Source organism: Cheilinus undulatus, linkage group 3 (assembly GCF_018320785.1).
Source record: "Cheilinus undulatus linkage group 3, ASM1832078v1, whole genome shotgun sequence".
Lineage (NCBI taxonomy): Eukaryota > Metazoa > Chordata > Actinopteri > Labriformes > Labridae > Cheilinus > Cheilinus undulatus.
Window position 1 is genome coordinate 4,194,638 of NC_054867.1, and position 14,375 is coordinate 4,209,012.

The 14,375-nt window shown below is 39.2% G+C and overlaps 1 protein-coding gene across 1 annotated transcript in view; it reads left to right on the forward strand.

The window, feature by feature from the left end:
- Positions 1-723: 723 nt before the first annotated feature.
- Positions 724-14,375, forward strand: part of mtmr14 (myotubularin related protein 14) — a 53,626-nt gene continuing 39,974 nt past the window's right edge. Inside the window, exons 1-5 of the mRNA XM_041779173.1 lie at positions 724-1,541; positions 5,419-5,567; positions 9,692-9,800; positions 10,134-10,209; positions 13,778-13,838. Of these exons, the coding sequence (XP_041635107.1) occupies positions 1,407-1,541; positions 5,419-5,567; positions 9,692-9,800; positions 10,134-10,209; positions 13,778-13,838 (530 nt within the window). The 5' untranslated portion in view covers positions 724-1,406. The remainder of the gene's footprint in view (positions 1,542-5,418; positions 5,568-9,691; positions 9,801-10,133; positions 10,210-13,777; positions 13,839-14,375) is intronic.

Consider the following 14,375-nt stretch of genomic DNA (forward strand, 5'->3'; position numbering starts at 1 on the left):
CTCAGCTGGTAACTCAGAGGATCAGCAGAAGAGGGCGGAACTTTCCTCCAAGTGGGGGAGGGACAACCAAACCTGGGGGCGGGTGCTTAGGCCCCTTGTGAGGTCACTAGATGTAAAATCTGAGAATGGCTTGTTTCAGCACACATTTTCTGAAAGGTGGAGAGAGAGAGGGGGAAAGGAAATGGATTTTTCTGGTACTGGACTGTACAGGCCAGGGTCACATATTTATGTTGGAAAAGCCTGAAAAAGTGATTTTTGCACAATATATCCCCTTTAAGTGAAATGCAACAGCTGTTTTGGCGTTTAGTGTTTTTTTTAACAGTCCTTGGTAATTTTTCATATTTAATGAAGTACAGTACTTACCCAAAAATACAATTAAGTAAAAGTGATACATAAATTGATTTAAAAGGTACTGTCATACCTTACATGCACAGATGAGAAATGTTATTTTGAATGTCCAAGAGTCCATCACTGACATTTTAGTCTCGTTTTAGAGCTTTTATAATAAATATCTACTTCTAGCTGGTCTAAATACCCTCATGGGTAAAAGGGTTGCCGACTAAAATTTTTAGCCATAATTTTATGTGAAGAAATTAACACTAGTCTGCAGACAGATCATAACATGAGACCTCGCGCTGATCAACAACAAACGTCATTTAAAGGGGGAGATGTCGGTCACGTGGTGCTGTCAGCTTCCTGTTTACCGCCTGTTGTACCTTCAGACTGGAGTACACAGATTGCAACACCACTCTCCACGGCTGGGACTGCTGGGGCTTTTATCCACGACTACATATGCAGTACTGAGATCCTGCAGCCAACCGGTTGACTGTTAAATAACTTTAATCCATTTATCGTCATGGACATGGTTACTAGAGAGACATGAAGACGTGACATTGGATAAACGTGAGCAGGCCGGGAAGGATCCTCGGGATTTCCTGTCTCCAGCTGGCTGGAGTTGGGTTAGCTAGCTGGTGCAGGGAGCCCAGTATCAACTCAGATGTCACTAAAGCAAACCAAACAGTGGTGATGCGGAGGACTAAAACAGTTCTGAAACTGTCTCAACCGAGTATACGAGGAGTGTTAGTAAGTGGAATTTACGAAACTACTTTTGGGAAGTAGAAGTAGCCTGTTAGCTGGTCGTGCTAACTCCAGTAGCAGCAGCCGCCGCGGTGTGAGTGGCCGGCTGTGCCGTCTTCCTGACGGCTTGTGTTTGGAGAGTGGAGCAGCTCGCCGGTGCCCTGAATTCAAGAAGACTCCCCGGCTCCGGCCCCCTCAAGCGGGCAGTCAGGAAGAAGCTGGCTGGGAGGGGATGGCCTGGTCGGTCTTCCCGTTCCCAAGGACAAGGCTCTGCGGTGTTTGAAGGAGGTCGAGTTCGGCTAGAGGCCACCACCGCGGGTCGAGGCGTCATGATGGCCGGGTCTCCCTCCGTAGCCGGCGGCTACACGGCCAGCGGGCCATCGGTCAGGAAGAGCGAGGAAGTAATGGATTTGATAGATTTGTTTTCAAAGATGCAGTACAGAGCGAAGGAAGTCACTTCACGGGTAAGTTACAGGCTGATCTTTGGATGTTTTAACCACTTGATGGCTGGTCTCTAAACCAAACCTCCTTTCAAAATCAAAGAAATGATCCAGAACTTGTACACAACCAAGAAAATACATACTTTAGTTAGAGATGCCTGACATTTTAAGGGACTAAATTACTCACTCTACAATTCGGCATATATCTGTGTGAGTTATCTTAAATTGAAACTCCTGGTATGCACAGACAGGGCTTGTTTTGGTGCATGGCTGTGTTGCAGGTGCAGCCTTTTCGATAGCATTCACTGATAGTTGAAACAGATAAGATGCATTTAAAACACCCTTAAAACAACCTTTTTATCGGTTAAATCAATCTTTTTAAAAATCTTTATCTATATTAATTGTTATAGTAGTGCACTAATGCAGGTTCTATAATAAAATTAAGAAAGAACTTTTGACTGAAAATATGCAACTTCAAACAAGATGGTTGAATGCATTAAAAATAACATTTTATAAGGCAAGAGCCTGCCCGCTGTGCTCACAGTCTTAAACATGTTTTGATCATAAATGCCACTCATAGACCCTCTTACTCCCTGCATGGTGTCATGTAGCTCAGTGGCGCTTAACTGCTCCTGCCTCAGCACCCACCTTCACTTTCTTAACGAGAAATAATAGCACAAATTTCAGAAAATTTTCAACCACTCATGAGTGTTGAATTGAAAAAACAAAAACAATACAGAGCAGACCCTGGTTGGAACAGATCATGAGACTGAAAAAAGAGACAGGATATAATTAGAAAAGCACTCAGAGAGTGCAGATCTCCACCATTAGCCCTATCTCCCAATAGTGAAGAATCCTTGAAAAACATTCCTGGATCCAGACAGTGATCCGGATAACTCCCAAAATCTAATTCACTGATTACTCCCTCCCCGGTGGGTTGGAAACATAGAAAGGCAAAGCATTGGCTTCGCTATGTGTGGACTGTCATGGCGGAAGCACCCATGGTCTCACCGGACGACTGAAAGTCATGGCAGAGGGAGAATATTCCTCTATTCCTCCCAGCATTGTTAGTACTTCACTACAATTCGCTGTCTGTCTTTCTGTTATGCTCCGACTCGTCTCCTCGACTGGGCGTGCGTCTTTGAAACTCTATGAACTCCAAAACTTTGAATAGAAACACACCAAAAATGCTGCTGGGATTGAAGTTACTCATGTCCGCCATCTCCTGGTGTAAAGTGGTAGCAGCGCAGACCTTCGCCATTAGCCCATCTCCCAATAGTAAAGAATCCTTTAAAAAATTCCTGGATTCAGATGGTGATCCGGATCCGTCCCAAAATCGAATCACTTCTTCCTTATGCCATTTCTGACATTTCCTGAAAATGTCATAAAAATCCGTCCATGTCTTTTTGAGTTATGTTGCTAACAAACTAACTAACTAACTAACTAACCCCCCCAATCACAACCTCCTTGGCGGAGTTAACAGTAATATTAAGAAGAGCATCAACGGAAGCCATGAGAGGACACGCAGATATATTTTATTTTAATCAATTTTCCCGTAATAACGTGAATTTTGTTAATTTTCCTGAGATCTCAATGAAGCAGCATTTTATCATGTAAAAACCAGCTTAGTTATTCAGAGAAAAGGAAACATTCAGTTGTAATTATGTAAAAACAGCCACATTTTATTCCTTTACAGGGTTAAACTGAGTAAAATAAAACACATGGCTGTATGTACGATACACTGTAGTCTTTTTGACACATTTTTTACATTCCAGATCCTTTTAAAGACGGCTCCATTACCCCCATTTTAGATCCTTATCCACAGTTGAGGACCGCTATAATAGATTGTGGATCTCTAACTTAATGGCAAGGAATGGAAATATTTTAAGTTTGTCACAAATTATCGCCATTAGGGATGCACAATATAGGACTTTTACCGATATGCTGATATTTACAAATTCATTTTAGCCAATTACAATATTGATATACCGTTGTAGTTCAAATGTCAGTCTTTAAAACAAACTTTAAAGTTTCAAAAATGAGGATAGACAAAGAAAACAACTCAAGGTGATGTAGGTCCATTGGTCTTTCTTAAAACTGTACAAACTTAGTTGAACATATGGCCAATATACCAGCTGTAAATATCGACAGACAGTTTCATATCTGCTTATATAGATAATTAATTTATAAGCTAATATAAGATAAGATAAAATAAACTTTATCATCCCCGGGGGTAAATTTCTCATGGGCATAAGTGCAGTGCTGCTCACAATCAATACATTCATCACAAAGAAAAACAAAACAAAACAAAAACAAACAGGCAATACACAGACAGACATTTTTGCAGATATGCCAATATTTACAAATCAGTGTTAGCAGATATTCATATATGGATAGTTAAATGAAGTTCAGACCTAAAACTTCAGTACATAAAACCCACAACTTAAAATTTAAGGATGAACAAATGAACAAATCTCAGTCCTTTAAACACACTTTAAATACCAATTCCAATACCAACACCAATATTATGGAGAATGTGGTAATGAAGTTTTTTAAGACGACTTTTAAAGATTTAAGATGTTTTGTTTTAGATTATTGGCTGATGAGGGAAAAGTTTCTGTTTTGGTAAATCAAAGCTAAAAGATTGAATTTCAAATTGGTCTTGGCTACCACCTGTTTTGAGTTGTTTATAGTTTGCAAATGAAACATTACATATTTGTGATTGATCTATTTGAAATATTACTTCACAAATGTAGGGCAGTGCTTCTCAATAAATCTTAAAGAAATGATTTTATTGAAACGAGCAAGGCTTTTCCACTAAGGCGTAAGTACATTTTATCTGTTGGATGGAGGCCTGAATGTAATGATCATGCTTTAGCATTATTTTGATGCAGGGAGATGAAGCTCATGCCAGAGAATGGCTACTCTCAGATTAACTGGTGCCAGTTTAGATGTGGAAACGGTTGCTTTTTGGATTCATTTTGGATTTTGGTGAAACATGTTGTAAATAAGAATGGCTAAAATGTATGCAGATGGTTTTTATAGCACTTTATATCCTTATCACGTTATTGAACCATATTTTTGCACATCACATTTTTCTTATATTATGCAGACTGAGGCTAGAAACGGAGTTCGCTACAAAATTGAATGGTTGCACGATTTAAATGTTAATTGCTCAAGTTCAAGTCTATATAAACTTACTCAATTTATTAGGAGTGATTTATTTATTTTTGTATCACAAAATACTGTGTACTATCACATAAAGAAAGCATATTGCATTGCTGTTTTTTCTAATACTGTCCAGCCTTATGGTAACAACAAATCTGCTCTATGTGGTTAGAAAGTACTCTAGTTATTTAAGTTACACAAATGCTTTGTTTTAAATGTACAATTTGTAGAATTTTTAAGCTGAAATTGTCATTTAAATGAGAAATTATAAACTTAAACTTGTTTCTTAGCTGAGTAGTTTTATCATCTTAAATAATGCAATTAAAAAAAATTAACATAAATCCTTAACTTTTAAAGATGCAGTGGGATTTGTCTTAGGCACGTTGTGTTTATCATTGCCGTGGCAACACTGTTGTCACATCAAAAACTGCTGCATTAGGAAGTGTGAACTGCTACTGGAGGCTGCTATTCTGTTGCTATATCTGTGTATTTGTGCTTCTTACTTGTGATTATTCTCTGCCACTGACTGCATGTTCTGTTGCTCAACCTCCCTACTAAAGCATAAACTTAAAAGCCGAACCCCCATGATTTACTGAATGACCTTGTTTTAATTGAAAGTCTCCTGGTGGCAGACTCTATGTACTCTGCATTAAAAAGGAAATCTCTTCTACATTAACCATTTGTATCTTTTGAACCCCTGGCTTAATCTGTGTTTGTTTCTGTTTCTCCTCAGGTGGAGGGGATAGAGAAGCGTTGTCTGGAGTTGTTTGCAAGAGACTACAAGTACAGTATCATCCACAACGCCAACGGAGAAGTGTGTGGCCATTATCCCCGGCAGATAGTTTTTCTGGAGTATGAATGCACAGACGTCGATAAAGAAAGGTACTACAGCGCTACACAGTGGGTCCATAGTTTATTGATACAAAGTCCAGTCCACTCAGTTACCAATTGCCATCCTGTTTGTTCGCATCACTCCTGTAATCTTGCACACCAACTTACTGTGGTGCAGGGAGCAAAGATCAACCTCCATCTCCTCCCCTCTGATCACAACAAAGCAGCAGAGGGCTGGAGTGACTCTTGTGTCACATGATGTCACATTGTAGCAGGAAATAGAACAATTTCAGTGATTCAATAAATCCTTATATATCACTGCTGATTAATGTAGTTGGATTATTTTCTGCTGTAGAAGATTCCATTCCACCATATAAAATCTTTGTATCATATGAACAAAAAAACATTTGTGCAGAGGAGTTTTCTCAAAGTACAATGTTCCTATACAGTCATGCTTTTTTCCTTTGTGCAATGTAATAAACAGAAGAAAAGCATTTAATTTATTTATAGCAGCAACAAAGATAAGTCGAAAAAATGTGAACAATGAGCACATTTACCAAAAGGTTTCAAGGCAGTTTTATTTGTTATGTCATTGATCGAGCAAAAGCAACAAAAAATGCACGGGCTTCAGCCAGGACTGGGGATGAAGTTTAAATCCTCTTTCACAGTTTGTGTAGTTTTCTGTGCAAGTATTAATTTATTTATCAATGATGGAGTAATTCTGGTGGAATGAAAGATGATCAATGATTCTGTCATAGCACTGGAATTCTAATCTGTCTCAAGGTTTGATTTTATGCCTAATTAAACACCTTAGTGAGAAAAAAAAGAAAATATCTTTGTTTATAACCTTTCAGATGCTTCAGTTAGCGGTGAACTTTCCCTTGCACGTTTGACCCCCATATGTGTTTCCATCAGAGGGTCTGGTTTGATTCAGTACGGTTTGGTATGGTTTGGTACGCTAAACCCCAAAATAGTTTGCATTTCCACAGACACCCGTGCCCTCACTTGGTGGGCAGGCTGTAAAGGCTATGAATGTGAAGTCACAGTCAGCGCAAGTCTGCTGGTCCAGCCGCAGAGTTGTAGAAAGGATGAGGGACAGAAATCAGTAGGGAATAACCATTAAACAGCTTTATTTCAGCTAAAAGTGCCTTTTAAAAAAAAATAAGTACATTTTGATTATGTTAACCGCTGTCAGTACAGATCCTCAGCTGATGGAATACGTGTACAGAGACGGTTTGAGTCGTAACTGTACGTTAATATGTGAATATATCTGGTCTATAACAGTTTATATGACAAAATAAAAAAGTTCAGAGCTGTGCTATGAGAATTTGCCGCAATAAAAATAAAGTTAAAGATCAGCTGGTGTTAAAATCAAACTAGATTAAGTCAGAAATCCTCGGTGTGCTGATCTCGTTTTAAAATAGGTTGCAGCCTGAAGTTTTATGAGCACTTTCAACAACCACAGAGTGATGTTTTCGGAAGTTACCTAACATAAGAAGTAGATTAATAACTAGTTACAGTAGAGAGAATCAACTGCTCTAAGGCTTGGTATTCACAAAACTTCAGCATTAATTTAATTTCAAATCCATCTCCATAGACCAGGCTGATGTGAGCCTTCAGGCTCTGCTTTGTGTACTTAAAATTAGGTCCTGATAAACGTCAGGAAAATTGATTTGTGGCCAGATATCAATATCCACAAACTAGGAAACAGTTTGGATCTCCATCAAGTCCAAATATCTCTGATTTAAGCAGATATTAGTCCATTTTTATTCCAATTTTGCCTGCTCCTCACAGAGCAGACCTCTGTGTTTTGCAGATGTGTCGAGGTGATGTCAGTGCAGCCCCATATTGTTGTGTGTGTAGCTCCACCTTTTTGGCATGGAAAGATTGGGTGCTGAAACGTGGGACGGTACGGGTCGGTTTTTTGGCACTCTTCCCAACTTTTGCTCTATGGAAGTGCTAAAACATGCGTGCCGCTCCGCACTGAACTGAGCCGATAGCTTGGTGGAAGCAACCTAATAGTCTAGTTTTTTTGACCAGTGTTTGTGCTCGGCATGGTACCCTTCTGTGCCCTGGCATGGATGGAAGAGTTGTGCTCTGACATGGTGCCATTGCTCATGTAGGGCAGGCAGGATTGTACAATGTGCACATGATCGGTATGACGGTTCTCCTCAACAATTATTTTACACAGTGGCTAAGTGTTTGAGAGTGTACCTCATAAAAATGATTAAAAAAAAAAAAAAAAAACACAAACTGAGTGAAGTTTCTGCCATGCCATCAGTGTATTTCTCCATTGTGCTGACTGAGACAGCACGTCAAGTAAGCTGCTAGTGTGACATTACGATGTGATGACATATCTGTGCTCAGGCCTGGTTGGGCTTTGAGATGTTTGACTGTAGGCCATCAAGGGACTGGTGAGGGGGACAGTCAGGCTTCAGCCCAGTACCTATTCCCTGAAGCCAGTGGTATGCTTATAGATTTACCTTGATTTACCTTCCTCATCTTATGTGTTTCTCAACAAACAAGCAATAAAGCATTCCATATCATAAGAAACTTAATATTAGCAAGATTTAACAAAGGCTGAAAATTTTTGAAAAATTTCAGTTATTTTTTTACCATTGCAAATTTGATATGAATTGTTATATTGAAGAGAAGCATGATTTTATGTCTTGCAATTTTTTAATAAGACAAACATTTACAAAAATGATGTGTAGAGCAGAGCATCTCTGCCTCAAAAATTTGTATTAAACTGGTATTTTGTCACATACTTCAGGTTAAAGAAATATTGTACCTTCTGTGATTTGAAAATTGCAATGGGACATTTAGGGATTTGATCTCGATTTTGATTGATTGCACAGCCCTAGTATGTATCATGCTGCAGTCACGAGGATTCTTATGATCATATTTGCATATGGGATATGTGTCTTTGTCTTTGGATGACACCGCTAGAGGAACACAACAGAGCTTAGCCTGTATATTACTGCCTGATGTGATGGATGTACAAACTTGGAGACATGTTGGGTTGTTAAAGTGTTAATTCTGAGATCCAAACTCATATTCTGGTAACCTCAGCTCAGCTCAGACTGATAACAGTGGTCACAACACACTGTCTGCACTTTGTTTCTCAATTTTTCTCTGTGCACAGGATGCAATGCTCTGCTTTTTTTTTGGTTTAATTATGGTTGTGACCATGTTTATTGGTGACTTTCAACCTTCTTTATTTGCAGTGGTTGTTGCAGCAGTTGATGAAAAGACAAAGAGTCCTTTAAATAAAACTTGTTCAGTTTTGTGTTATTAAGGCAAAATAATCAGATATGTATTCAGTGAAGAAGTGAACCAGCCTTGGTCACATTAAGTTGAAAGTTACCATTTTGCACAGACACTCTTTGAACGGCAACACCAGTATTTCTATTATTATTTTTACAGGTTGAAACATCGACTCATACAATCAAATCAATCTGTCCTCGCTAGTTGGACAGGCATATTTGTTTCTGTTTACTGACAGTAAAACTTCATTTAGATTTGGTTTACCAATTTGTCTTTATAAGCCAGCAGCCATTATTGTCTCTGCTACTGTGTTGGTTTCACACCTCCTTCACTTCTATGCCACCTTTAAGAGTCACATACATCCGGTGCTGTGTTGTGTTTCATTTAGAGAAATGGTTCCCAACTGGTCGTGGATCAGGACCCACTGCTACCCTGAGAAATCATGACACAAATTTTAAAGAATTTCTGACCTCGGGTCAAAATGGCACTTGGGATGCATGGCAGCCATGATGCAAATGTGTGGTTGATAGCAAAGTATTTGTAAAAGCTCAGTGTTGCAATAAATTTGTGAGCATTTCTCATAGTGGGCTTTTATAATAAAATAATCCAGAGGTGAGAGAACACAAACAGACTCTAGTCAGTCTGGTGGCCATGAAGCTTGGCTAAGAACAAACTTGACATAGATGCAGTTCCGGTTAGCAGCAGATGCAGTGATGAATGTGTAAAACATCTCAGGTTGTTGTTGGCTGACTGATCTGCTTCTCTGTAAGTTGAATCTTTAAAGAGCTGTATATAGAGGCTGTCACTCTTGTTTCAGATGATCCTACAGTGTTTATTTTTCTTTATTTGTTGCTAAATTAAATCAAACATTGTAATTCTGCTGACTCATGGATGGGCTGTGTTTGCAGGTTTGAGAGCACCGTGCAGATCAGTAAGCTGCAGGACCTTGTGAACAGGAGTAAGCTGGCCCGCTGTAGAGGGAGGTTTGTCTGTCCCGTCATCCTCTACAATGGCAAGGTAATCCTGCACACCTGGTGGACCTGCAGTAACTTCTCAAACTACTTAAATTAAATGTTTTCTATTCAAGCTCATTAGTTTCACATTAGTTTAATGGTCATATTTTTCATCTCTGTAACTTGCACTTATAGCTGTGGTTCAGCGGTGAAGTTGGGTCTACATCAAGACTAGTTTTGAAACCATACCGGTGCTTCTCAGAATGAAACTGAAAGATTTTCTGTTGTGGCCACTTCCTGTGTTTCTAAACCTGATAAAATATTGATTAATGCAACAGCATGTTTGGTTAGTGAGACAAAGCAAACATTTGCTTGAACTTTTTGTTTTCCTTTGCAGCATATTTGCCGGTCGTCCACTCTGGCAGGGTGGGGAGAGCTGTATGGACGCACTGGCTATAACTACATCTTCTCAGGTAAAAGGCACACAACTACAAGCACTCACACAGACGTAGACACACACGAGAGTTAAATTTAGTCGCTAAAGGGAAGTTGTGGCCATCTAATTTTCCACAGAAGATTTCAGTTCCATGTGTGCTCTCTGACCTGTGAATATTTGCAGCAGTTGTCAGACAGCTGTCAGCCTTTTCTATGATAACATCCTTCCATGTTTGCTTCAGAAACATGAGAAACAGCAAACAGCAGCAGTAAAGGGACAATAAACAAAACTAAACACACTTAATCTAATTTTTTGTCAAACTTAAGAAAGTTTCTGACATGATGAAATAAACACAATGGCATTTTTTTTTTAAATGATGGAACAGAAACAGAAGAAAACAACAATACTGACATAGACGTTTCAGAGGATACTTTTATTCTAGTAACACAGGTCAATGGTTTTATGATTAACTCAGTATTTATATACACATATGCTTGCAGAGGTCTGGGAATGCTCCCATACTTTGAGCTGTCTGTAAAATGACACCTAGACATAATCATGATTTATACTTATGAATAGATCAAATATCCAACTTCAGCCTGAGGTGAACCTGTGGTTACCATGGAGTTACACATTGCTACACATCGCTATGACAGGAACCACAGCAACAATGGGTGTTCCTGTTTGGAGGCTGTGTACCAAAACAGAGCTGGTTTTTAGTTGCAGCCTGATGCTTTAAAATGATATCAGACTTCCTGTTGATCTATAAAACATCGCCAGTGAGATTTTTTTTAACGCTCAAAGTCAAATGTCTAGAAAAGTCTTGTTTTCTGCTGAATAGGGGTGTGCTTTAATCTTGCAAAGTCGATGGATTTGCCCGTTTCCATGCCTCTTACTGGCAAATCTACCTTGCAAAGCTCCCATCTGAGCTGTTTGGGCCTGGTCAAAAAGTGACAGGACCAATCAGCGTCGAGGGGTAGTACTTTGGGGCACGGCAGAGTCGTGACGTATGCAAACAACGAGAAGAGGCCGGTCCAGTTATGGCAGAAGACATTAGCGTGGATGCTGCTAAAACAGAAGTTTTTATGAGAACTTGACATTTCTTTGGTGAAAGAAGAACAAAGAACACCACTGAGTTGTTTCCTTTTTCCAAAATGACGAAAGTCGTGTACTGGCATTTCTACAGTCGCCATGGTTGGCGTCATGCTGTTCTCCATGGAGTTAACTCCTTGATGGCGGCTACATTACATGTTTTGTTGCTCTGATTGGCCTGTAAAGATGTGACAGACAGAATATTCATCCAATCACCCTCTGAGGTTTTTTTCAAAGACTCTGCCCTTTCCCAAATGCTGTGTATGAGAGGTTTTCCGGTTAGGTGTGCTTGCCTTAGGATTTATGTAGTTAAATAAGATTGGACAGATTTTCCCTTTGGTTAACTTATTTTCAAATGACCACTTGGCCACCTGTGCGCCCGATAAACACTCTTTTTAGTGTAACATAATCATCAGTGTGTTCAAAAGTGTTGGGCTACTTACTTAAAACAAGTAATCCATTATTAGTTCATTTCTAAAAAACACAATGAGTTTTATTACTTAGGTGCTCAATTCAATAAGTAACTAGTCACACTGCTAGTTGTATTTCTTTTGTATTACTCTTTGTTACCTGTAACTTAATTACAAATGAATTGCATTTGCCCACATTGTCTGTCATGGTGCCAACGTGAATGAGAAAAAAAATTGTGTGGTCGGTGCTGGTTTAAAGAGCGAAACCATGTAATATAACTTTTAGATATTTAAATGTTTCACTCGTTAAATCTGCATTATGATGACCTTTAACATTGCCATGTCCAGCTTTAAGGACTGATGGACTGTGTTTTGGGGAGGGCATGTGTGTAAACAGTGTTTTTATCATATTACTGTAGCCATTCTTAACAACACTAAGATGGCACAGGTCCTTACAAATTAAACAAAGTATTATGTTTTATCTTTTAGTATTATTTATGGTTGCCTGAGGGACCAGTGTTAGCTTCAACAAGTTTTTTTCACGTTAGCCGTTAGCTGTAATGCCATCACTATGATGTCTAGCTCTCATATTTGTTGTGTTGTCTGAGTATTTCACTTTGGCGTGGCATATCTTGCAACTGACTTGACTCCTGTCTGAGTTTGTACTGTCTTTAATGCTTTGGAAGCCAAAAAAGTCCACATATCTGCTATTAATACAGCAGATGCTGCTCTGCTGGGTAGGCACAAGCGACTGGCTTGTTCTCACCAGAAGGCTTGCGTGATCTCATTGTCTAAAGAAAGAAGAGGGAAGATTCTAATGCCTGCTGCTAACTAGTGGTCATGGGGTGAAATTACATCACAAAACTACTGCATTTAAAAAGTAAATTATTAAATAAGAAAATATTGATGCTGCTTTTTAAAATGTTGATACAGTATTGTGCTGAAAAAAATCGTGATGTTTTAGTGTATTGATATTTTCTAACATCCCGACTCATAACTGTGTTTTGACTTTATCCTTGACGTTTCAACTTTAATCTCAAAGTGGCCAGCCCTATTTTTTTCCTTCACCTGTGGCTGTAATCCTCTTCCGTACTACAGTGAACTGTTGTTGGAATTTTTCTGGAAGTGACAGGTATGATCCTGACAGGTATACCTGGGTCCTGCAGCAAATGGAAGTAGAACAGAACATCTTTGGCTATAGGGGCTCAGTGATCGAATAGGCTCAGAGTTAAAGCTACTGCTGACATGCAGTAACAGGACCAAAGTATGTATCTGAAATTTAAGATGTTTCAATTCAATAAAGCTGACAGCAGTGAGCATAGGCTTGTCTTTTTATGTTCTCTCAGGGCTTTCAACCCTGCTTCTGTCTCAGTTTATCAAACTAAATCAAATGTTCTGTTTAAATTTTTAATTTCATGATCATCCTCAATCAGAAGTTGTGCCCCTTTCCCTCAGGCTGCCTGAAAGTGGTCATCTGTTTTTGTCACATGTGTAGTCAGTTCTCTCAGTAAAGCACAGAATTGGCCACAAAAAGGAAAAAACTGAGTTTCTGACCTTTTAGTGGGTGTAATGTTGCTCATAGATCCAGTTTACTGGCTGAGCTTCTTACATTAACTTCATTCATCTGGCAACTGCCTCTCAAAAGCACTTAGAATAAGTGCATCCGGAATCCATAGGAACAGAAGACGGCTGTCATCAGAAAGTGCATCCTTCTGACAACATCAACAACAACAACAACAGCATGACAAAAACAACAACTAAGACAGGCTGAGTGTTAGTCACTCAGTCAAACTAGCTGTGTGATCTCCCTGTCTGGATTTATTTTGGGAAATACCAGAGATTCTAGGTATTGAGTACTGTGGGTGCAGAATTAGATTTAGATGTGTGTACACTTCAGTACAGTGCTTTTCTGTTGTGAAAGCCTCTCTGTGTTTGTCTGATGTCTTGGTTAATTTACTGAAATATATTGTTTAAAATGTGTATCAAACCAACAGGATATGTTTATGATTATCTTTTCTAAAACCATTAAGAGGAAGAAGTAGCACTGTCGTCATCAGCCTTGCCTTTCTTGACGCTGTATCTTGTTTGCATATGTTTTTCCAGGGGGCACTGATGACACGTGGACGGAGTCAGAGGAGGTTCCAGAGGATGACAGTGCAGTCAGGTAATCACAGTAATTTAACTATATTAGTGTACAGTAAACATCAGACTGAGGTCTTTCTCCAGGCTACCTCAGTGTATGACACGTACCACTTGTGATAACTGTAGTTCACACAAGCACTGGGCTGTACCAGCCATGCATGAGCTCAAATATAGCTCAGTTTGAATTATGATGGAGTTTATTCATTTAAGGTGTTGCACCAGCTAAGAGAGTTCCAACATAGGCTCAAGTTATACCTGAAAGCTTAGACCTACCACATAGTTTAAGTTAGGGGTGTTAGAAAATATCGATACACTGATATATCGCGAAATTTCATGGCGCAATACTGTATCAATATTTTAAAATCCAGTATTGATATATTAAGTAATAATTTACTTTGTTGGTGTGGTAGTTTGTGGTGTAATTTCACCTCCCTGACTGCTAGTTGGCAGCAGGCACCGCCAGCCTGCTGCAGGCATTAGAATCTTCCCTCTTCTCCTCTGCTTAGACGTCAAGATCACACAAGACTTCCGGTGTTAGCGATCCGGTTGCTCATGTCTA